At 42.8% G+C, this 26,160-nt stretch overlaps 1 protein-coding gene across 2 annotated transcripts in view; it reads right to left on the reverse strand.

Annotated features, from left to right (window-relative positions):
• The window catches only part of BMP5 (bone morphogenetic protein 5), a 155,694-nt gene extending 132,312 nt beyond the window's left edge, over nucleotides 1-23,382 (reverse strand). For both annotated transcript variants that reach the window (XR_003941659.1, XM_030198981.1), the window contains exon 1: nucleotides 22,271-23,382. Coding sequence is in view for 1 of the 2 variants with exons in the window: in XM_030198981.1 (XP_030054841.1) it covers nucleotides 22,271-22,757 (487 nt within the window). In the remaining variant the exon portion in view is untranslated. The remainder of the gene's footprint in view (nucleotides 1-22,270) is intronic.
• Nucleotides 23,383-26,160: the final 2,778 nt, after the last annotated feature.

The following is a 26,160-nucleotide window of genomic DNA, read 5'->3' on the forward strand; positions in this document are numbered from 1 at the left end:
GGTAGATACCCCTGTTGGTGTGGATAACATGAGGAAGGACCTAGTAAAGCTTGAAGAATGGTCCAGAATTTGGCAGCCAAGATATAATTCTAAAAAATGCAGGACCATTCATTTGGGCTGCAAAAACCCAAGGAAAAGGTACAGTTTAGGGGTTGAACAACTTTTGTGCACAAAAGAGGAGCGAGGCCTAAGTGTAATCGCATGTGATGATCTTAAGGTGATCAAATAGGTAGAAAAGGATGTTAGTATCTCTACCCCTCAAAATAATAAAATAATAACTCACTGTTCTGTCCTCTGACAGCCTCGCACTAGTTTATAACGTGATCCTAAAATGTGTGTAATGCTTTTACTGTTATTCTCATTTCTAAGGGCTATCATTGCTGCAGTTCTCACTCTGCAAAGATACGTGAGCTAGGCATTGTGTGTAATGTAGTTCACAAGCAATGCAACAACACTTGCTTGGCTGTACAGTATAAGAACTGTTACCACTGGTTGTGAGGCTGCCCAGACCTCCTCTCACTCTCTGCAAAGCTTGGCTCTTTTGTCTTCCTGCTATCATTTCCTGGTCATTCTTACTATCTCTGTGCTGAGAGGTTAGCCAGGTATGATCTTTCCCTCCAATCGAGAGTCGTCCTCTAGGACCACCCCTTGCTACCCGATGGCAGGCTCTGACCCCATTGGTCTCTATCTGCTCCTCCCTCAGCCTGTGTGAGGCCTCAACACCCCTTTGTCCCTTCAGCCATGAGGCATTCCACCATCTTGTTAGAGACATGGGGCATGCACCATCTTGGCCCAGACAGCTGTCCTGCTGAAACTCCCTGCAACGAACTTGGTTTTTTACCTTGAAAATATCTCCTCCCTAATGAGATATCAAACATTCCAGTCACCCAGCTTTGAACCTCTTCTACCTGTTCAACTATCTTTCTCCTTTGCAATAAGGCTACCTCTCCTCAGATCTCCATCTCCAACAGCTCTCAGATTAAGGAGTCTCTGTGCCCTGGATAAGCACTTCTGAACATCTGTCTGTGAGTAAATTATCTGTGATTTATTCAAATAAAAGAGACTTCAGAAAAATAATAGAGCCTTCAGGTGTGATTGATGTGCCAAGGTTATACTCTAAGATATCATGGCTTTACAGTAATAAGTCTATGGGAGTCTTAACACTCACTCCCTCCACCAATCCCTTCCCAGAGGATCAAAAACCTGATCCTGTTGTTTAAGTACCCAGCGTTGAACTAATGTTGGTCAGTTGCTCAATATTGTATTTTCTATTAGGTCTGCAAGTGTGTTCCACAAAAAAATAATGCAATAGATAAATGTTAAGATAACAAGGAACATAAATCTTTCTAAAAACAAACTCAAAGAGCAAACACAACAACCACCATGAGGATGATGATCATGTACCTGTGTCTCCTCAACCTGATTCAAAATTGGTGACCAAAATGGAGACACCAAACAGTCCTCCTGTAAGGTACTAGTTTTCCACGTATTAACTAGTATTCCACGTATTAACAAAGATGTAACTGTATTATGATACTTGCAAGCAGCTCTTATTTATTTTTCCAAGTCCTCAAGGTATCACTTCCAAGAAACTTTTATCAGGTTTATTTGCATATCAGGCAGCTAAATTCTGGGAATTTTTACCACCAAGTTTGAGATTTTCATTCAGTAATGGCCTGCTTAAAAAGAATCTTAAAACTTTACTGTTTAATAGATATATGGTCAACAAATAATGATACATAGTTGGAAATTTTAAGAATTAGTTGATCTTTTTTTTCTTTGCCAAATTGTGACATCCTAGGCCAATTGTGTCCCATTATCTTGCTGTAACCTGCTGTGAACTGTTTAATATGGTATTAGCAGGCAATAAGTGGCTTAACTATAACTGAAAGAAGAGCAAATAACAGCCAGCATGGTTAAAAGGTGAAGAGAAAGAGGCTATTAGAGCCAAAAGAGCATCCTTCAAAGAATAGAAAAAGGATTTGAATGAAGAAAATAAGAAGCAATATAAGCAGTGTTAAGCTAGATGCAAATCATTGATAAAGAAGGCTAAAAGAGAATATGAGACAAAAACTCATAGCAGTGCCTTTTTCAGGTACATCAGAAGCAGAAAGCCTGTGAAGTAATCTGTGGGACCGTTAGATCATGAAGGAGCAAAAGGGGAACTCAGGGAAGACAAGGCCTTAGTAGAAAGATTGAATGAATTGTTTGCTTTGGTCTTTATGGAAGAAGATGTAAGAGATCTACCTGTACTGGAAATGGTTTTCAAGGGTGATGATGCAGAGGAACTGAATGAAATTTCAGTGAACCTGGAAGAAGTACTGAGCCAAATTGTCAAGTTAAATAGTGATAAATCACCTGGTCTGGATGGAATACACCCCAGAATACTGAACGAACTCAAACAGGATCACAATCTGTTGTTAGTGATCTGTAACCTGTCACTAAATCATCCGTAGTACCTGAAGATTGGAGGGTGGCTAATATAACGTCAATTTTTAAAAAGGATTCCAGGGGTGATCTGGGAAATTACAGACCGGTAAGCCTGACTTCAGTGCTGGAGAAAATAGTGGAAACTATTATAAAAGAAATAAAATTACAGCATACATAGATAAACATGGTTTAGTGGGACAGAATCAGCCAAGGGAAGTCTTGCCTCACCAATTTGCTTCATTTCTTTGAAGGCATAAATAAGCATGTGGATAAAGGTGAGCCAGTTGATGTAGTGTATCTGGATTTTTGGAAAGCTCTTGTCAAAGTTCCTAATGAGAGACTTCAGAGAAAATTAAAAAGTCATGGAATAGAAGGCAATGCCCTTCTGTGGATTAGGAATTGGTTATTGGACAGAAAACAAAGGGTAGGGTTAAATGACCATTTTTCTCAATGGAGGAGGGTGAAAAGTGGCATGCCACATGGATCTGTACTGGGACCAGTGCTATTTAGCATATTTATAAATGATCTGGAAAACAGAATGACGAGTATGGTGATTAAATTTATAGATGACATAAAACTATACAAAGCTGTCAAAACACAAGCAGATTGTGAAAAATTGCAGGAAGACCTTTAGACTGGGCATCCAAATGGTAGATGAAATTTAATGTGGACAAATACAAAGTGATGCATATTGGGGAGAATAATCCGAATCATAGTTACCTGATGCTAAGGTCCATCTTGGAATTCAGCAGTCAAGAAAAAGATCTGGGTGTCATTTGGGTTCATTTTCGAAAGAAAAGGACGTCCATCTTTCGACATAAATTGGAAGATGGACGGCTTTCTCCCAGGGATGTCCAAATCAGTATATTCAAAACCCGATTTAGGATGTCTCCAACTGCACTCTGTCACAAGGATGGCCAAAGTTCAAAGGGGCACGGTGAAGGCGGGACTTGGACGTGCCTAACACTAGGATGTCCTTGACCCATAATCGAAAAAAAACAAGGACGTCCCTGATGAACACGTGGACGTTTTCACCTGGACCTGTTTTTCTTACTACTAAGGCACAAAAAGGTGCCAGAAATGACCAGGTGACCATCAGAGAGAATCAGTGATGACCTCCCATTACTCCCCCAGTGGTCACTAACCCCCTCCCACCCTCAATAAACATCTTTCAAATATTTTGTGCCAGCCTCAGATGTCATACTCAGGCCCGTGACAGTGCATGCAGGTCCCAGGAGCAGTTTTAGTGGGTACTGCAGTGTACTTCAGACAGGCGGACCCAGGCTCATACCCCCCCCCCCCCCCCACACCTGTTACATTTGTGGAGGAAACAGCGAGCCCACCAAAACCCACCACAAACCCACTTTACCCACATCTAGGTGCCCCCCTTCACCCGTAAGGGCTATGGTAGTGGTGTACAGTTGTGGGTAGTGGGTTTTGGGGGGCTCAGTACACAAGGTAAGGGAGCTATGTACCTGGGAGCAATTTATGAAGTCCACTGCAGTGCCCCCTATGGTGCCTGGTTGGTGTCCTGGCATGTCAGGGGGACCAGTGCACTACAAATGCTGACTCCTCCTATGACCAAATAGCTTGCATTAGGACGTTTTTGACATGGATGTCTTTGGTTTCGAAAATCGCCGAAAGTCAGAAACGTCCATGTGTAGGGATGACCAAATCTAGGGATGTCCAAATTTAGGGATTTGGATGTCTCTGACGGTATTTTCGAAACAAAAGATGGATGTCCATCTTGTTTCGAAAATACGGGTTTCCCCGCTCCTGGATTTCATCGTTTTGCAAGGATGTCCAAATCGCAACTTGGACGTCCCTTTCGAAAGTGCCCCTCATTGTAAACAAAATGCTGAAATCTTCTGCCTAGTGTGGCAGCAGCCAAAAAAGTAAACAGGATGCTAGGAATCATAAGAAAAAAGGATGCAGAATAAGACCAAGAATATTATAATGCCTCTGTATTGCTCTATAGTGTGACCTCAAATTGAGTATTGCATTCAATTCTGGTCAACGTATCTCAAAAAAGATATAGCGGAATTAGAAAAGGTTCAAAGAAGAGCGACTGAAATTACAAAGGGGATGGAACTCCTCCTGTATGAGGAAAGGCTAAAGGGGTTATGGTTCTTTAGCTTCGAAAAGAGATGGCTAAGTTGGGATATGACTGAGGTCTATAAAATCTTGAGTGGTGTAGAATGAGTAGAAGTGAATCAGTTTTTTACTCTTTCAAAAAATACAGAGACCAATGGAATTATATGGAAATACTTTTAAAACAAATAAGAGGAAATATTTTTTTCACTCAAATAATTAAGCTCTGGAGCTCACTGTTGGACGATATGGTAACAGTGATTAGCATATCTGGGTTTAAAAGAGGTTTGGACAAGTTTCAGGAGGAAAAAAGTCCATAGTCTGATACTGAGATGGACAGAGAAGGGACAACAAAAATGACAAAGGTGATAGGACGACTTCCCTATGAGGAAAGGCTGAAGTGGCTAGGTCCTTCAGCTTGGAGAAAAGATGGCTGAGGGGAGATATGATAGAGTTATATAAAAATAATGAGTGGCGTGGAACAGGTAGAAGTGAATCACTTGTTTACTGTTTCCAAAAATACAAGGACTAGGGGGCATGCAATGAAGCTACAAAGTAGTAAATTTAAAATAAATCAGAAAAAAAATACTTTTTCACTAATTAAATAAACTCTGGAATTCGTTGCCAAAGAATGTGGTAAAAGCAATTAGCTTAGTGGGGTTTAAAAAAGGTTTGGATATCTTCCTAAAAGAAAAGTCCATAAGCCATTATTAAGATGGACTTGGGAAAATCCACTGCTTATTTCTAGGATAAGCAGCATAAAATATATGTACTGTTTTGGGATCTTGCCAGGTATTTGTAACCTGGATTGGCCACAGGTGGGAAACAGGATACTGGGCTTGATAGACCTTCGGTCTGTCCCAGTATGGCAAAGCTTATGTTCTTATGTTCTTAGGATGACATGCTGCTACTGATTGGGTTTCTGCCAGATACTTGTGACCTGGATTGGCCACTGTTGGAAGCAGGATAGTGGGTTAGATGGAGTGGAGGAGTGGCCTAGTGGTTAGAGCATCCGTTTTGCAATCCGGAGGTGGGCAGTTCAAATCTAACTGCTGCTCTTTGTGATTTTGGGCAAGTCACTTAACCCTCCATTTCCTCAGGTACAAACTTAGATTTGAGCCCTCCTGGGACAGAGAAATATCCAGTGTACCTGAATGTAACTCACCTTGAGCTACTACTGAAAAAGGTGTGAGCAAAATTTAAGTAAATAAGTATTGATCTGACCTAGCAATGCAGCATGTAGAAATAAATAAATATAGAGGACTTTTATGAAAAATAGGGAAACACACAAACAAAATGGTCCACCAGAGTCAGAGTTTTTTCTTTAAATAACAAATCTTGATTAATATAGAAAGCTTATTTAAAAACTTGTGACATGACTTTTCTGGTTAACCTTTTTATAAAAACGGCTGCACCAAATCATTTAGCTTACAATTCCCATCAACAAATATAACTGACCAATAGATATGTTCTTCTTTAGGGCTTCTTAGTACATAAGTAATGCCACACTGGGAAAAGACCAAGGGTCCATCGAGCCCAGCATCCTGTCCACGACAGCGGCCAATCCAGGCCAAGGGCACCTGGCAAGCTTCCCAAACGTACAAACATTCTATACATGTTATTCCTGGAATTGTGGATTTTTTCCAAGTCCATTTAGTAGTGGCTTAGGAAACCGTCTAACCCCTTTTTAAACTCTGCTAAGCTAACCGCCTTCACCACGTTCTCCGGCAATGAATTCCAGAGTTTAAATATGCGTTGGGTGATTTTCTCCGATTTGTTTTAAATTTACTACACTGTAGTTTCATCGCATGCCCCCTAGTCCTAGTATTTTTGGAAAGCGTGAACAGACGCTTCACATCCACCTGCTCCACTCCACTCATTATTTTATATACCTCTATCATGTCTCCCCTCAGCTGTTTCTTCTCCAAGCTTAAAAGCCCTAGCTTCCTTAATCTTTCTTCATTTTAGTCGCCCTTCGCTGCACCTTTTCCAATTCTACTATATCTTTCTTTTACAAAGCTGCACTATCGATTCTCAGTGCGGCAAATGAGAGGAAGCCCATTCAATTCCTATGGACTTACTCTCATTTGCCGCACGGGAATCGCTAGTGTGGCTTTGTAAAAGAAACCCTTATTCTTTTAAGGGTCTTTTTACTAAGCTGCAGTAGAGGCCATTTTTACCACAGCCAGAAAATGGCTGATTTTCTACTTTCAAAATTAATGGCCATGAACTGTGCTACTATTAGCACATAGCCATTGCTTAAAATTAGCGTGTGAGCTCTTACCACCACCTTTTTGTAGGCAGTATGGGCTCACATCCTAATCCTGCATTAATCAATTAGTGTGTGTCAATGAAAATGTGCTGATTAGTGCAGGCATGCCCATTCTCTGCCCCCGGGGGGGTTAGGCATCAGGCAAGGAAGGGGGTTCATGAGCCTTGGGTGATTGGCTAGTTCATGTGTAAGTGGCCTTTCCTGCCGAGGCTCCTAATCCAGATTGCTCGAGGTCTGGGAAGGGCTGTGGAGGGAAAAGGGGGTGTCTCTGACGTGCAGACTCCTCTTTCTGCTCCTCAGAGGCAGCTTTACCACCCACCAATCCTCAAACGCCATGGCTGGGGAACGGGAGAGCATGGTTGGGGAATCTTTGTTGGCTGGGTTGTCGCAGCTGGCAGAGGACACCCGAGCTATGAGCAGCAGCTCATTGTGTGATGGGCTTACTTGAGGCTCTATGAGCCAGCAGGTTGGTGGGTCAGGTGGTGGGTCATGGAAAGGGTGGTGAATTTGTGGAACAGCCTCCCAATGAAAGTGATGGAGATTAAAACAGTATCTGAATTTGAGACAGCTTGAGGCAGGTACATAGGATCTCTAAGGGAATGATAGGGAGAGTAGTGGTGTGGATGGGCAGGCTGGATAGGCCATATGGCCTTTATCAACCTACAATTTTCTCTGTTTCTATGTTTAGAAATAAAATTAACAAACTATAAGCCAGGGAGAGTTCTGTGTTCTCAGGCTAAGAATCTGTTACAAGTTTCATCTAATAAGTGAAACTAGCTTTGGTAGGATATTTTAAAAATGAGGACTGTGAGGTAAGGGTGGAAGTGAAATCAGAGCTGTTAGGGAGGGTTTGTGAACAACAGAATGCCGGAATTTGGCCTGGTACTGCAGTTCCTATATTAAGTGGGCCAAGTTAGGTGGCTAGGGTTGAATATCAGAGCCAGCCATCCCTCTTCCCTAACCTAACCCCACCTGCTAGACCACCCAGAATTTGAGAAGCTAAACTTAGGTTACCAATGAACCCTAACAGGGTAAATATAGCAACTCAGACTGTTTCATTTTTAAAGCCTTTGATCTAGCTGGACAAGCAAGGCCTGATTCTTTTGGAAATTGACCTCATTAATTTAAAAAAATGTCCTCAACCTTGATTTTTATTTTTTTCTTAAATGTATGAGGGTCACTTTGAAAAACTGGAACTGCTTTGTGGCTACCAATCTGTGTGATCTGTCAGTGGGAGAAAGCAGTCTTCTCACCAAGTTCCACCCAGCAGGGCTGACGACAGTGTTTGTGCTATTTATAGTATAGGCATCAGACCCAGCTCATTTTAAATGGCATGAATTGCACAGTTTATCATTAAGTTGGGACACATTTGTAAACCTCTTTTGCGGTACTTTTAGCAGCCATGCAAAGGAGAAGTAGTTCCATGCAGAACTAAAGGAGTCCTACTTTCCAGGATGCACCTGTGGATAGATCTAGAAACCCCTCACCTCTGTCACAGTTCCCATGTCCCCCCTAACCTGGTGTGGAGAGAACACCAAACAAAAATTATCATCTCACTCTCTCACTCTCAGTGTCTATCTGAAACACGCACACACACAAACATAGTCATCTCATGTCTTCTTTCCCTTTGGAAAAGTGGGTTATAAAAATTCTGATGACCACAATACCACCCTTTCATGTGGGATAGCAAAAATATACAACACTAGTAAAAAAGCCCCGTTTCTGATGCAAATGAAACGGGGGCTAGCAATGTTTTCTTCTGTGTGCATGTGGGAGTGTGTGTGTCCCTGCCCTCTGGCCTCTCTCCCCTCCCCCCCTCTGAGTCCTTCACTGTTACAGAGCCAGCGATTTGATTTCGTGCTCTGCTGTTTTCCTTCACTGACTGTGTTACAGAGGGCGGGGCAGACACTCATAGGGAAAACGGATATCTCGCCCCCTTCACACTTCCGGCTGGAGGCTTCATAGAACGTTGGTGTTGCCTTTTGTCTACATTTAGGCATTTGATCTCACATATTTTTTGAGAACTAGCTTTTTCCTTGTATTAAATCAAAGCATTATTCGTCAAATAAAAAAAAATAACTGCAAGTGTTTACAGTAGGTTCTATAGAGCAGTGTGATAGGGTGAGTGAGGGCTGGATGTGGAGCCTCCACAGACACATGGAGGAGCATTTCTGAAACGACATCCAAGTCAGAATAGGGATGTCCAAAGTCACATGTATTTTTGAACGGGGAAACAGCCTGTCTATTTAGGAGGTGTTAAGTGATCTGCATTAACCCTGTGTTATCCAGTTAGGAACTGATTCTATATATGGTGCCTGAAAAATTGGCACTGAAAAAATTCCGTCTAGGTGTATTTAAATTGTGCCTAAATCTAGGTGTGATTTATAGAATATACCTAGGGAGTTTATAGAATATGCCTAGTGGTCATGATGGCGCCTAACTCTAGGCACAGCCATTTACATCAAGTAAAACTTGATGTAAATACCGGTGCCTAAGTTAGGTATGGAGCAGGTATATTCTATAACCCTGCGCATAGTTTTTCGGAATGCCCACAACACACCCATTCCACATCTTTGTTTTGCAGAATATGCTTAATGAGTTGTGTGTGTAAATTCTAATTAACACCAATTAGTTTTGATAATTGATTGTTAAGCGCTCTTATCAATGCTGATTGACTTGTTAAGGTAATTGAATTGCACACGCCCAATTTATGCATGCACCTTAATTGAGTAACAAGCCAATCAGTGATGATAATTGACTGATAAGAATCAATTATCATCACTAATTGGCAATAATTGAAATTTACATGTGCTTCTTTGTAGGCATATTCTAAAACAAGGCACGCTTAAATTCTAGCACATGTAGCTGAAAAGGGGGAGTGGCTATGGGAGGAGTGTTGGCACATCAAGGGCATTACTCAAATTTATGTGCATTGTTATAGAATTCAGGGGAATGTGCCTACATTTAGATGCAGGTATTTACGCCAGGTTTTCAGTGGCATAAATGGCCATGCCTAAATGTAGACATGTTCCCTGGCCCTATGCGCTATTTTGTAAACTGCTCCTAACTTTAGGTACATTGATAGAAGGAAACTAAGCACTTTTTTTGGACATTTACAAAATCTGGCCTAACTTTGTAAATTTTAGTAAAAGGGTCCCTAATTTGGTAGACGGTTTCTTAACCCTTCTAAATAAGGAATATTAATAGCCCTGAGCAGTGCAGAGTGATCTCTTCCATTCAAGCTCCCTTTGCACATCTTGCTTCTTCATCAGAGTATACTAATACACAATATAATAACAGAAGCCATCATGCCATTCAGAAAGGAGGCAACCAAGCTTAGTCAATCTTCTATGTCCTCTGTCACACTCTGAAAGGAACCAGTACCCAGGAACTAGTACCATAAATTTCTCCCAAGGTACCCCTGTAGTGCAGGGAACCCATTAAAACCCTTTAGTGTCCAACGTTCCCATCAATCTGTTCCCATATGGCTTATTACGGGAACATTGGACACTAAAGGGTTAAGGGAGGAAGTCCATTTATAGTTGCTACTGTATCTTCTAAGGTGGACCCCCACCTACCTTTTCCAATATTTTTCTGGAGTGCCCATAATTTGAACTTCTGCCACTCCCAGGAACTAATGATCATTCATAACTTTCACCTGTACAAACAAGCTGTGAAGATGATCTTTTCGTGACTGGAGGCATCGTCTCATATGCTCACAGGAGTTCAAAAATCAGAGGTCTGCTCTGGCAAAACCTATTTTGGTAATCTCTCTCAGTCTTCCTTATCTACTCTGGGTCAAAATACTCTTCTCATGGAGGCTAAGCATCCCATTGTTCTCTTATCAACAGGATAGCTAGTCTTGAGAAATACCAAGTCCCTGCTAGTGATACACAAAAATAGCTCATGAGACATGAAAGCCTACAAAACCTGGACATTCTTGCCTGCTGAACTTGCTTGAACTTTCTTTCATTTCAACTACGATTTATCATTTCTTTTGGTGTTTCTTTTGAAGTATGTGAATAGGAAATTTAAAAATATTGGTTTGTTTTCTGATTTTGTGCCTTTATTCTTGATTTTCAAACTTTTTTTCAGTTTGTTTCACACAATGATATTAGTTGAAAAATGCTTAATGTGTTAGAACTTTTTTTTAATATATATTTTATTGACAACCCAAAGGTAAACAACATAACATTCTCAATGTATCCAACATACAAGCAATAAGATATCATGCTGGAACCATACAACGTGTATATGTCCCTTCCCTCCCCCCCCCATCCAACCCACCCCCCCCCCCCCCCCCCCCCCCCCCCACTATTTCCATTGCCTCGGGAACTTGCTTTTTTGCTATCCGAGTGGAGTCAAATAAAAACAGTAAGCCCAATAACTCTGTACGCCTGGACAGCCCACATTCTATAAGACTAGAAAAAGTATCCAGGGACTGGGCTTAGACTCCCCCCCCGACTCCCCCCCCTCCCCCTGCTCCTCGTCTATAAACATGTACTTCTTCCCATCCATACTATCCTCAACAAGCATTGATAAGCAAACTTCGTCCCCTTGGGCTGAGAATTTGAAGATATGGCATCCATATCCGGAGGAATGTCTTCCTATGTTTAGGCGAGACTTTCGAATCTCTAGCCTCCCATGAAGCTAAAAGGTGCACCTGATTACGCCAATGCCAGTAGGCAGGCGCATCCGGAGAGGTCCAATATTGCATTATACACTTTCGAGCCACCAAACTCAGCTTTCTACATAACAGAGTTGCAGGAGTGCACAAAGGAGCAAAAGCCCTTGGTTGGTCTAGCAAAAACTGTCCCTCCGTTCCCTGAACTTTATACCCTAGCCTGATCAGAAACCCTCGGACCTGCTGCCAAAACGCTCGCACCTGTGGGCACTGCCACAATGCATGATAGAAGGAACTAGGACCCCCTCCACATTTAGAACAGGTAGAACTAACCTGCCCCAACACATGAGGCCGCTGCGCTGTGGACATGTATCCCCAAAGGACTATTCTGTACCCACACTCTCTCAACCGCTCATCCGTTACTAGCTGCCGAAGGCCTCTTAAAGTAGCCTCCACATTCCATGATGTTAATGAGTATCCCAGATCCTGTTCCCATTTTTGTTTGAGTCCGTTATACTGTCTCTGGGGTATACGCCATACCAGAGCCCCATACAAATCAGAGACCGAATGCCTTTCGGTTACTAGCTCTTGGAAAAATCCTCGGATCCATCCAGTGACGTAGCCAGAAGTCAATTTTTGGGTGGGCCAACAGGTTGGATGGGTGGGCACTAGACAGTGGTGTGCTGGTAAATGTTTAACAACAGGCTCTCTCCCCGGTCCACCTCTGCACCCCCCCCCCCCCCCCGTCCACCTGTGCACCTCCCCTCAAAATTGCAGAGCTGGCTATAGCCGGGGAGAGAGCCTGGGGAGGGGCAATGCATTACTCTCTCCAGGAAAAAAAAATTAAATGATCCCAGGTTCCAATTTAATTCATGTTTAATGTGGGATAAAATGCCATAAATAAGTAAATAAATATAAACTTTTAATGTTGAGCACCTGATTCTCAAAGTGGACATATTCCAAACACTATAATGAAAATAAAATGATTTTTTTCTACCTTTGTTGTCTGGTGACTGTTTTTATGATCATGCTGGCCCAGTATCCGATTCTGTTGCTATCTGTCCTCTTAACTCCGTTTCCAGGGCTTCCTTTCCATTTATTTCTTTACTTTCCTCCTTTCCTCTTCATTTCTTGCTCTATATCCATAAGTAAAAGCTGGGTCCTCCGCAGACTTGACTGTCCAGTGGATCCAGCTTCTGCCTATTTTATTCATCCATCTGCAGTTTTTCTCCTCTCTTCCTTTTCCCTCATCTCCTTCCTCACTCTTCCATCCCCTCCATCCATGTCCAGCATTTCTTCTCTCTCCCTTCCCTCTCTTCCATCCATGTCCAGCAACCCTCCTCTCCCCTGTCCTTCCCTCCAGCCATGTCCAGCCACCCTCCTCTCCCCTGTCCTCCCCTTCATACACCCATGTCCAGCAACCTTCCTATCTCCTCTTTCCTCCCCTCCATCCACGCATGTCCAGCAACTCTCCTCTCCCCTCCAGCCATCCATACCTAGCAATTCTTTTCTCTCCCCTGCCCCCTCTATCCATCCATCCCCAGCAATTCTCTTCTCTCTCCCCTTGTCCCCTCCATCCATCCATCCCCAGCAATTCTCTTCCCTCCTCTCTGCCCTGCCCCCCTCCATTCATCCATCCCCAGCAATTCTGTTCTTGCCCCTGCCCCCCTCTAGCCATCTATACCAGCAATTTTCTTTTCTCCCCTGTCCCCTCCCTCCAGCCATCAGCGATTCTCCTCTCGCCCCTCCCGCTCCCATCCATGTCCTGCGATTCCACCTGCCCACCCGGAGCCCTCTTCTCCCCCCCCAAAAAAATGTACAGTGCAGGCTGAGCTCCGTTCCCGCATCTGCCTCCCTCACTCTCACGGCAGCGCTTGCCAAACGCTGCCCACCGCCGCCACGATCACGGGATTTACCTCCCTCCGTCTCAGCCCTCAGCAGCAGCGGTAGCGAATCATACACGCTGCCTCCTTCTAACCCGGAAGCGGCATGGAGGATTGCTGGCTATGGATGGAGGAGGGAAGGGCAGAGAGGGACAAGGATGGACATGGGGGCCCAGGGAGAGGACAAATTGCTGGAAATGGAGGGGAGGGAAGAGAGGAGGATTGCTGGCTATGGATGGAGGAGGGAAGGGCAGAGAGGGGCAAGGATGGACGTGGATGGGAGGACAGGACCCAGAGAGAGAGAAGAAATTGCTGGAAATGGATATAGAGCAAGAAATGAAGAAGAAAGGAGGAAAGTAAAGAAATAAATGGAAAGGAAGCCCTGGAAATGGAGTTAAGAGGACAGATAGCAGCAGACTCAGATACTGGGCCAGCATGATCGGAAAAAAAAAGTCACCAGACAACAAAGGTAGAAAAAAATCATTTTATTTTCATTTTAGCGTTTGGAATATGTCCACTTTGAGAATTTACATCTGCTATCTTATTTTGCAATGTATAGCAATTTGTTTCTAAGAATATTGCTGACAATTCCTGTCAGTGTAGCAAGTGGTGAGCGATCATTTTCACTGGGGGGGGCAACTGATAGTCTGCAGGGGGGCGCCAGAGACCCTAGGCAGGGCCCTGGAGGGGGATGTTAATTAGGGTGATTACAAGGATGTAAGAGGGCAGTCACAGCTCCCCCTGTTATTTCTCTGCCTACTCAATGTATGTGAATTGTGTCAAGCTTCACTCTATCCTTGAAAGAATAATGGAAAATTGGAATTTGAAGAGACATGATTTTGTCAGGACAGAAACCACCAGGAGCTAGAAAAATCACAAAAGAGGGCACAACTTGTATATGAACAGATTCACTGTCTCATCCCCATGTCTCAAGGTTTGCAACAGGAAGCAATTTAATACAATTAACAAGGAGAAGGGGTCAGAAGGTCATCTGATAAGAATAGGTCTGGTAAAGTTGGGGGTCTTCATTTATCAAAGCCTGGGACAAAACAAACAAAGATCATAATTCAAGAACAAGTGAGCTGAAGGCAATAACATAAAAAGATCTTGATGTGTCATGCAGAGAACAGGAGACCTGAGGATAGTAATAAAGGAAAGTCATGGAAGCCTTGGTTAAACAATCAAGTCTAGGGCTTATTGACAATGACAGAGGCATTGTGTTCACACACACCAATTAAAGGATAATAATAATCCTTGCAATACAATCCTAGTATATACAAACCCGATCATTGTACAACAGACAGCATCTCACTTTTCCTTTTCTAAACAAATCACTTGACAGTTAACAGGCACAGTCAGGTAAAGGCCAAACAGTTTACAACAATACAGCTTAAATCGATCAATCAATCAATCATGTGCCTGTGTCTGTCACTTTTGCTATTGCAGCTCCTATCTGGTGCCTCTTAAAAATAAAACCAGGGGATAACATCATAATTGTGCTCAATTGGTCACCCAACCATGGTTTCTAGGATGTTTATCATGGGGAAAATTCGCCTTATATACAGAAAAAAAAAAATAGGTTACAGCAATTGTGGTGCAACCACAGTAGAACTAAACCTGCTAGTTATAACTCTTTTAGAGGTTATTTATTTATTTATTATTTATTTATTTTGTGTGTGTGTGTGTGTGTGTGTGTGTGTGTGTGTGTGTGTGTGCGTGTATACTTTGGAGATTCTGTTATAAATACTCAGACATGGCACATGTGGAGGTTAATTTTATAAACCTATCTCCTCCTAAAACACCTCCTTAAGCAAAATAAAATTACCCTTTACATGGCCAGCACTGCAAATGTTCCTTCGGTGGGAATTAAAATCTTTAAGTTCATTGATAGACAGAAACAATCCAGCAGACCAGGCGAAATTCTGGCAGCATATATGGGGCTGAAGACTTCAACTTGAAATGTGTTTTATTGGGAAAACACAGCCTAGAGGAGAAGGCTAACTATCTCAAGATGAATGATTGGGGATAACTTGGATCTGATAACATGCAAGCCTGACTTAAGTGTGTTGAAGACATTGATGCTAACAAACTATTGCCAGCACAAATTATTGTACACAAAATGATCAAATTGTTTCAGCATGGATATTAACTCGTGCTGAGTAGAACACATTTAAATTCATATTAATGAGGTCATTACGCACCCTCACTCAAGCTATAAAAAAGTTTCTCATGCATATTTAGCACGATACATTTTTTGCCAGGTCTTGAGCAGCATAGAAGGATTGATTGAGAGGGGAGCAAGTGTCTAGCGGCATCCCTATTCTCCCTCCAACCCGACCACCCTGCCTCAGACTGCTTCCTGCACCAATCCCAGCCTTCCTCTCTTTCCTTGACTTGACCCCTCCTTCCCCTAATATATATAAAAAATATATATATACATATATATATATATATATATCCTGGTGGTCTAATGCCCCCCCTCACCCTGACCCTCCCTTCTGATCTGAACCACCTTTCCCTAAAATTAAAAAAAAATGCCCTGGTGGTCGAGTCCCCCCTGCCCCACCATTTGCAAATGCCCTGGTGGTCTAGCAGAAGCCCACCCCCTGACCACATACCTCCTATGAGGCAGGAGCGATGTCCACTTGCTCCTGCATCTGGGTACCATCATCTTCAAAATGGCAGTGCCCCATCCCTTGAGGTGCATCCTGGGAAAGCCCCCGATATGGTAGGTAGGATGAACTGTATGAGGTGGGACACTACCATTTTTGTAGATGACGGCGCCCAGAGGCAGGAGCGAATGGGCATTGCTCCTGCCTCATACAAGATATGAGGGTCAGGAGATGGGCTTCTGCTAGACCACCAGAGCATTTGTGACTGGGAGGAGGGGGCTTGGAGAGCACCTGACCACCAGGGCATATTTTTTTTTTTTGCATCTAGGCAAGGGAGGGAGCCATGGTGCCACTGTACCACCAGGGCTTTTGCAACTTGGAGGAGGGGGCCATTTCCTGTTTCCGCAAGGGCGGGACCAGAGCTGGGACAGAAAGGAAGGCTGAAGCGCCCAGCCTGCTCGCCTTTCACTGCTGCCGCCGGGACCCCGAGATAAGATGAGTTTTAAATTCTGGGTGGCACGCAGGAAGGTGAGGGCGGAGGACTGTTGAGGGAGAATTGTCGGGCACCAGGCAGGTCGGGCTGGCTGGGAAGGGAACTTCCAGCGGGTCAAATATTGGGGGTGCTCGAGCACCCACAGCACCCATGGAGTTGGCGCCTATAGGACAGGGCCCTCCTTTCTGGTGCAGGAGTAGGAAGGGGTGGGGTTACAGAGGTTGGGTAGTGAGCCTAGGTTAGATCTAAAAGTAAGCAGGGTCAGGAAGCTCGCGAATTGGTAGGCAGGGAGGGTCAATATGTGAGGTCAGAGAAAAAGTTTTAACAGCAAGTGCAGAAGGGAAGTCAGGGCTCTCCTGTCTCGTTGGCAGCTTTCCCGCCCACCCTCATCATGGTATAGGCAGTGTAGATGGTTCGGGGGATATTGGATATGGTGGTTGTCACAGCGGACAGGAGCCTGAGCTACAAGGCCTCCGGCTCAGGGGGCGGAGACGGAGCATAATCAAAGGTCTGGTGACCTGGGTGATTAAACAGGCATGGGGGGCATGTCTGCTACACAGGTCCTTGCTTGGCTGAGGTGAGGCCAAAGACAATTACATCACTTTGCTTTGGGGGCCAGTGGTACAGGTACTACTGAAGCTGGGTAGCTTTGATGTAGCTCAGGCTAAAGTTTACAGATGTTTGCGTTTTTTCCAAGTTATGTTGTTTACAATAAAAAGGCCTTTGGTTCACTCCACATTGTTGTAATTGTGTATTATTGAGTAATGCTGGGAAAAGGGGAGAGAGTGAGTGAGGGATGGGATGGTATTTGAGTGAGGGGTATGGGAAGATGTATGAGATATGAAGAATGCAAGGAAAGAAGGATCCCCATCTCTGATGTTATAAGCAGTATAATGTGGTCTCCTTGGAAAAAAAGGGATTAATTTTTTTTTTGGGGGGGAGGGTAAATTTTGCCCTAGTATGGGCTGGATGCCCTCTCCTTCCAGCCCAAGCAGATACCTGGGTGTCATCCCTGGGCGGGAAAGGCCGAGGCAGCCGCGAGCTCTTACACAGAGGCGAGAGGGAGGAGTAAAGGCGAGTGTGGGAAACAATTACACAGGATTGCAGCCCCTTGCTCTCTTGGGAGCCCTGGGGAGACTGCCTTTCAGTCAAAAGCTGCAATTGTCATTTCATACACTGTTCACTTTCAGCCCAGTGGCAGGACTGGATGAACCTTGAATTATAACCTCCCTGCCCTCCATGCACCAATGGATCCTAAGCAAAAAGTAGAAATGGGGAGGGGGGAGGGGTGACCATCACAAATACATTTAGAGGCTCAAAGAAGGACATAAGATTGATGTCCACTAGTGCCGCAGTTAACCCCTGGGATACCACTACCAGTCAAAATGCTCTGTTCCACAGACATGCAGGGTGGATGGGTTCAAATAAATCTGACCAGACAGTTCAGGATTTCTCTGTCCACAACTATATTTTTTTTCTTCAGAGCAGATCTGCTAAGTAAGTATACAAATCAAATGCATGTTTCCCATGACTAACAGCATTTTATTCTTAGCTGGCCCTTACCAGAAATGAAAATCCAAAGTAACCTTGTCCTCTGCTTGAAACTTTCCTTCTCTTAAGGATCTGCTTGACATGGTCTAGTTTCCCTTTCAAATAACTGGTCTTGGACTATCATCAGCCCTTAGGATGAGTGTGGAGGTACAGTACTGGGAGGGGGGGGGGATAGGTATACTGAAGCGGATCGGTATTAGACATCTTTCCTAAAGGGAAAATATTAAACCAAGAACGGCATCTGCTAAACGCGTTTTTCTTTAGTTTTGCAATGTCTGTTAAATCTGTCAGGAGGGAGGGAGAGGAATCCAGGCCACTTTCATTCTCTGGTGTGGGGAAGTTCAGATCGCTCCCAGGAAGCAAAGTGTTAAAAGTCTGGAGACACATCCTTCCAACCAGTTATGCTGGAGAAAGCCCATCACAGCTAGTTAAAACCCTTTCAATCCGCCCAGCAGGAAAGCACAAGTATATTTAGTTTCTGAGAGGAAATGTCACTGCTGAAAGTGAGGGGCGGTGTCAGGACAAACTGGCTGTGTTGCTTATGAAACGTCAAACTTCACAAACATGTTTTTTTATCATTCAGGGTGTCATGGTGGGGAGGGGAGGTCGCACTCATGTGCAATTTGAAAATATTTAAGTGTGCCGCCTTTTCTTTTATAGGATAATTACATGGAAAATTCAAGACTGGAAGTGATCTCCTTTCCTCTGCAGTACAGAACGTTTGTAGTCCTAAACATTTCCCAACTTTTTGCTGCTTTGCTGTTGAATCTGACCACATGTCCCTTGCAAAGGTAGAAAACTATTGACATTCAGCAGACCACTCATGATCAGACATTTAAAAGAAATTCCTTTCAAGGTTCCTATCATTCCGGAACTTTATTTCATTCATTCGTTTTGGGGTGAACAAGAAAGCTGATCTGTACCACTCAAGCTGCAGAGTGTATGTCATTCACGCCAAAACAAGCTAATCAAAAGTTTAACATAACAAGTAAAGCAATACAGTAGATGCAATTATGTAGATTAAATGGTTTTTAAAAAGTCATATTTAATTAAAAAATCGACCTATACCCTTTCCCCCTTACATGATCTGTTTTATTAAGGGTGAGAAGTTCAAGTTTTGCCAAGTCTCATAAAATCATAAGTACATAAGCGTTGCCATGCTGGGACAGACAGAAGGTACATCAAGCCCAGTATCCTGTTTCCAACAGTGGCCAATTCAGGTCCTAGCAACAAGATCCCAAAAAATTAGAACAGATTACATACTGCTTATCTGAGAAACAAGAAGTGGATTTTCCCACGTCCATCATAATAATGGCTAATGGACTTCTAGGAAATTATCCAAACCTTTTTTAAACCCTGTTAAGCTAAATGCTTTTACCATAGTCTCTGGTAACCAATTCCAGAGTTTAATTACACTTTGAGTGAAGAAATATTTTTTCCTGTTTGTTTTAAATTTAAATTTTATTGTTGCTACTGTTTTGTTTTTATTTGAAATTTAATAAAGATACATTGGACAAAAAGGGTGAGAAGTTCAAATACAATTCTGACAAGGCTGGTTATTTTTAATCAAAACCAGACTATAACTGTAACTGTTGTTCCTCATAGCTGGTTCTGCTAATGTTCTCAAAATCCGTGTTATCTTAAGGCATTAGAACAAAATTAATATCCGAAACTAAGGGCCCAGCATGATGCTTTCAGTAGTTATTTCTTTTTTGACTCACATGTAGCATTTTTTCTGCTAACAATTTTTTTTTTTTTTTTGCTATGAACATGCTGTGTTGGAATTATGGTTGCGCTTTTAGATGACGAAGCTTCATGTCTGCCTTGCACAGCTGCACTAAATTATTGCATAATATTTATGTGGATTCTTAAGTTTTCTGGAGGATGACCTTAAAGATAAAATACGATGCATATTATAAAGTAAAAGCTATTTCACTCCTAAATAAACAGCAGTTACCGATGGGAACTCCCCAAATCTCTGTCTAAACGGCCTCCTTTCACGCAGCTATTAAAACAAACGCAATTTGTCATGAGTACGAACATGACCAAAGGCAAAAAAGTAGATTTTTAGGAGTCTGATCCTCATAATTATAATGATATATAGTTATGGTAAAATATGATTATTTTGCTAAACACATCTTTGGCTATCTCAGACTAAATACCAGTTTGACAAATGACATAAACATCTCAGAACGTGTGCCAAAGTAAGATTAGAAAGTCCTTCATAAGTGGAATGTATAAAAGAAACATAGTTAATCCCCTTTAAATGCATGCATTTTTAGATTTGAGGGGGGAAACTGTTCTTCTATAAAAGTCTGCAGATTTCCCAGACCTAAAATTTCAGGATCTCCCATTTGACAGCTGTTGAAGTGCAGTGTTAATATTCACTTGGAATGTTTATTTTCTTCCATTTTATGTTTGCATAACTTGCCTTTGTTTGGCATGATCCCAGAGTATTTTAATTATTTCTTTATTTATTCATGTGGAGATTGTGGGAAAAACGTGAAACTGCATAATAAAAATGCCAAGACTAATCCAAATTATGCATTAATATTTCTAATAGGCTTTACAGAGCAGCATGCCCTAAAAAGCCACCACCAAATAGAGAAGGTTGTGAAAAACATTAGGGAGAAATGCAGGCCACAGAAACATCTTAAGTGTCATGTAAGAGCCAAGAGAAATCCACACGAATAGATGTCCAAAACCTGTTTGAATATAGAAACTAGCACAAAGTTCAGGGGGAATGAAAACGCATTGAATTTCATGTATGAATAAAATAGATCTCCAAAAAACTGAATATAAGAATCAGCAGAAAGTTCAGTGGAATGTAAAGGCATGTCATTTCTTAATCTTTAGTCTCTGGGCTGGAGATGGTGTGACAGAATATGACAAGTCCAAAATAATAGTTTTCACGCAGATACAGGTACAGATAAATTCTTAGTAGACCATTGATGTTTGACAAGACCACCAATTTAATCGTGACATTAAATGTTTAAATTCAAGTACTGTATGTTGTTTTGTTTTTTAACAAACTGCAGTATCAGCAATATTGGAACAACAATTTAAGCAATAGATGTTTGATGTTTCAGTAATAAGTGATGAAAAATTAGAATTAGAAGCTCTTACTTTGTATATATTTGCTAAAAAGACATTTGCTAAAGTGCCGAATGATACTTTCCTTCCAGCATGGCTCATCTAGCTTGCACATCTGCTTTCTACCAACTAATTAAGTAAATGCAATTTTGAAACTATGGGGCTCATTTTTTAAGCACTTAGACTTACAAAGCTCCATAGGTTACTGTGTTACTCTGTAAGTCTAAGCGTTTTGAAAATTTGCCTCCAAGTCACCTTGATTGGAGTATTTCTATAATGTAAACTATGAAGTTCAGGAATTTAGTGACTACTTGATTTTATAAACCTGCTAGAAAGTAATTTGAGTTCCGGAGAAGATAGAATACTTAAAGATAATGAAAATAATATAGTTACTTACTGAATTTGTTTTGTCAATAGACCTTGATTTTCAGTGGCTCTGTTATGAGATTTGAAATTTCTTTTGCAGAATAATGGTGGTTAACAGAAACATTAGTTTTAGCTGTCTAGCAACAAAATGATGATTGTTATGGGGGCCACCCCTGTTATTAAATGTGCAAATTACTTTTACTTTGAGCAAAATTGTTTGCATTGCAAATAATGTAGAAATATTGGTTGGCTTTCTTTTGGAATTTTTTTTTTCAAGAAGTTATTTTATATTACTGTCTTTGAACACTGCCACTTATCTATTTGGATCTGTGTTGTCATCATAGGCAGAGTCAATAGAAATGGTCTGTATTAAGATTTAATATGAAGCTAATTTTTTTGCTATTAAATCTAAAATAGCATCAGCGGATCAAACACAGCTTCAAGCCATTTTCATGTCAATAGAAATAATGGCCCAATATTCCTCCAAACAATTATTTTTAAAATGAAACAAGAAAGAGTGAATCATTTTATTCTTCTTTTGATGGGAAAAGTATCAGTGCACTTCAAATATGAATATTTGAATGTGGGGGGGGGGGGGGGGGGGAGGCAGTTAAAAAGTAAGGCCATACCTGTTTCAGTTTAACTTTTCCAAATTAGTCAAATGAGTTCAACTGTCTCAGGCTACGATTTCAACTATATCAATGGAAGAAGGAAAACAGAAGCTGGAGGGAAGGGTAGTTAAGAAAAACAGCTCTGTGTAAAAACAATATCATAATTCCTATTCCACAGCCACCTACAGGGTAGCTACTTCACAGTTAACCAACAAATGTACCAAGACTAAAAGATAAAACGTACCTAAGTTAACAAAACTCATGACCATATCGGCATCATTGAGAAAGTTGGCATCGTGGAGACTGGCTAAGGGCGGACTCTGCGTGATCAGAGATGTGGTGCGGTGGAGCTGCGCTTTGCGGGAATAGCCATTGGCAGCTGCGGGATACCTGCGCCGAAGCCCTCGACTCTCTCCCAGCGATTCGCTCAGTGAGTACCTCAGCTCCTCTGAGTCCTCCTCGTTTGTCATGGCATTGTACAGGTCCAACATAAAAAGAGGAGCAGAGGAAGCCTGCTTTCCGGGTGAGAAGGGCCTCGGTCTGTGAGGTAGACCCAAGATGGAAAGGATTTCTCTCTGGATCTCCTTCCTTTCGTGGTTCCGCAGCCGCCTGTAGATGAAACTTGAGTGGACGTGGTTGTCTCCTAATCCTCCCTTGGCGTGCCCTGTCCGAGCCCAGCAGCTCCAGAGCAGTCCTACCATAGCCCTAACCAGAAACACAGCTAAAGTCATTTTTTAAAAAAATGAGGGCTTGGAACTCCTTTTCTGCTCTCTTAAAATGTGAATTGTTGCAAAGTCTATGTATCTTTGGCTAAAACATTGATTTGTCTGTTCTTCAACTCAGTCTCATCATTAGGTGTAGCATCTTTGGAGACCTGCCCCTTTTATATTTCTTTTCAGAATATGCCAGCTGCTACACTTGTTCTGGAGAAATGCTGGAATTCAGCCTTTAAAGTCCCTAGGCGTATTCTGGTTTTAAATTTGTGCAATAGAATGTGATTAATATAATTTTACCAGGTAGCACGTACATTCACATACAGATAAGTTAATGTAGACAGAGCTAATATTCAGACAACAGCTTCAGGCGAAGTATCCCCTCTTGGACTGGATGCTGTTCTCACACCTTATACTCTTCTCAGCACAAAGATCTGCATCACAGAGAATTCCTAATGTAAAACTGCTGATAACCTCAACATCTTGTTTTATCGTCCTTCTATTAAATACATCCACACCATGAACTACTTAAGTCTGATTGTGTTTCTCTCAGTTTACTTGAGAAACATTGGTAAGTCCGTTCAGTTCCCTTCGACTTCCTAGTGATATTTCCACCTCCAGCAGTCATAAATGCATCAGCCCTCTTCAAGAGAGATCTAAGAACTGAAGAGACCAAAACCCTGCCCGAATGAGGAGGTTTCTCATTGTAATTTGAAACTAGTACAGCAAAGAGCCTTTAACCCTTCTGCAGCCAGATGAAACCTCTCTTTCTACACTTCACCATAATGCATGTTTTTCAAATCAGTGGCTGCAATGCCAAAATTGTACAAAGCATACTTGTTTTATGCAGTTGAAGCATACATTTTACCAAAGACCCTTGAAAAAGTGTACCTTTTAATGTTCAATATGTGAAAATCAAAGAACACTCTATTTGAAAAGAACATTTTTACCCAGCCCTCCATTTTTATTTTTATTAAGAATGTGTATGTTTTATGTGACTATACATAGGAATCTTACTCATTAGTGACAACCCTTCTCTCCAAAACAACGGATATGAGTTTAAAATGAATAATTTTGCATTTGGTAATTTATGTGTTCTTAGTATATGTGCACATTGGTTATAACATTTGGAGCTGGGACCCGTTCTACTAGGCTCACCCCCCCCCCCCCCAAGTTACTTTTGCGCTCTCGCCATACCTCATCAATCAATAACTCATATACACACAATTATGGGATGACGATAGGTCGCAGCTTGATTTATTAACAACTTCAAACTTTCAATTAACATCAGTAAATGATCTACCCCCCCCCTCCCGAGCTACAGTTGTCAAAAGGCATAACATCAACAGCTCCCCCCCACCACTGCTCGCCATGACAGCAAAGCAGCAACTTCCGCTTCTTGCTGTTGCTGCAACTCTTCCTCTTCCGACTATGCTCTGACAGCAAGAACCCTGGCATGTGTGGACCTCCACACATTTATTCCTGGGTCACCCAGCCTGCCTTTAATCACCTGGCTCATCCCCCATGAGCCACTGCTCCTGTAGCTCGGGTTTTTGCCACGGGGGAGGGGCATTTGGCTCCTGTCAAAGACCTCCCCCCCCAAAAAAAGAAAGCTGCGGCCTATCAAAATCCTCTAACACAATGTTGCACCAAGAATTCTTGAATATCATTCAGGAAAAGGTCCAGGCCCACATCCAACAGATGGACTCTGCCCCACGCAAAAAGGCCTGCGCCCTGCGTGTCTACCCAGGTATATTTAATTTGAACACCCCCCCCCCCCCCGTCATTATCCACACCCCAACCTACCGATTAACTTTACTCAAACCCCATTGCCACTTGCATTCTGTGCTCTCCCAACCACAATATACGAATCCCTCGCTGTGCCCGGCCCAGATGAATCCCTCCGGGATTCCACGCAGTTCTGCATCTGGCCCAATGGATGAAAGAGTGTCTAATTATCCATATCGAGCATATCGAGCCACCAGCATCTAGTGGAGCAACCACAAGATGGGAAAGCAGGGACACACACAACAGCCCCCTCAAGAGACCAGATAGCCAGAATGACAGGAGAAAGGCAATGGCAGGATAGGAACCAGGACAGATAGCACCCCCAAAAGCAGAACAAAGATTGTGATGCAAGGCCCCCTCAGGAAGGCCTAATATAACCTCAGTAAGCCCTGGACGACCACCTGCCAATTCTCTGTATGGCCTCTGCCCCTAAGCCTGCCTGGCATGCACTGGTCGCCGCCCCAATCTGGAACGATTGAGTGCCAAACTGACACAGATCTTCACCCACGCTGATGAAACATTTATGCAAAACAGCTGCAAGTTGGTTCTTCGTTAGAGCAGAGCCATCCGCATGCACTAATAAGGAGGGTGGACCTCCAAATATGTTTTCAACAAGGACACTGGGCAGGTAATCATACCAGGGGCCTGCTTCAACATGATTGTGCTCCCTGCACCCCTCTGACCATTTTTTGATCGCAACAGCTTAATGTGCAGCATGCCACCCTGCATACAGACATTCTCCCACAACAGCCCTGTCGACACAGTAACTGACCTGCAGCTTTCCACAAGCTCACCCAGTCAGAAGGCCCTTTAAAAAGCCAATGCAAAGGCCACTCGGAAGAGACTTGTCTCGAAAGCTGAAAAGGTCACATGTGAGACAGCCTGCAAAAGGCGCACTAAAAGGTTGTACGTAATCAGCCGATGAGCATCCGGCACTGATCTGCTCTAACCCTTCAAAGAACTGTGCACTAGAAAACCAGAGAATGGCTGCCCCACCCAAAAGCCTTGCTGACAAAGGCAAACCCTGCCAGATGACGAGTGACCGCACTTCGAGAACTAACACGCTCCTTGGCATGAGCAATGTATGTGGTTAACAGCGCGACAGATCCCCAACCCACCATCCAACCTTCACTCCTGAGATAACTGGTCATCCTGTCATAAATGTAGGTTTACACTGACCATGTGGCAGGAGTGACTGGCTCTCAGCATCTCCCAGATCTCGGGTCTCCTAGCCACCATAGATGCACCAGCATCGACTGTCCCTCCTCGTCTGCCTCCGGTGCGAAAGCCCGAAATTGAAAACGAGAAAGAGACTCAACCAAGCGGGTATTTCCAAAGCGATTGGAAATACCCGGTACATGTCTAGCCTGAAGGTGAACATTCAATCACAGACAACCCAGAATGCAGTTCCCTAATCAAGGAGTTCACCAGCAAGTAACACGCAAACTATTTGTTTACCACCTCCACCACACCAGGATACTTTTATTCTGCAACTTCTCAGGCCACAACTCACAGGCAACCACAAATTGAAAAAGCTCCAAAAAGGTAATGTTCTTCGTAACCCCGGTTGCTGTCCAACTGTCTGGCCATGGAGCAACACACCAACAGCATGCACAGTACACCTCAAAACCCA

This window comes from Microcaecilia unicolor, chromosome 3 (genome assembly GCF_901765095.1).
Source record: "Microcaecilia unicolor chromosome 3, aMicUni1.1, whole genome shotgun sequence".
Lineage (NCBI taxonomy): Eukaryota > Metazoa > Chordata > Amphibia > Gymnophiona > Siphonopidae > Microcaecilia > Microcaecilia unicolor.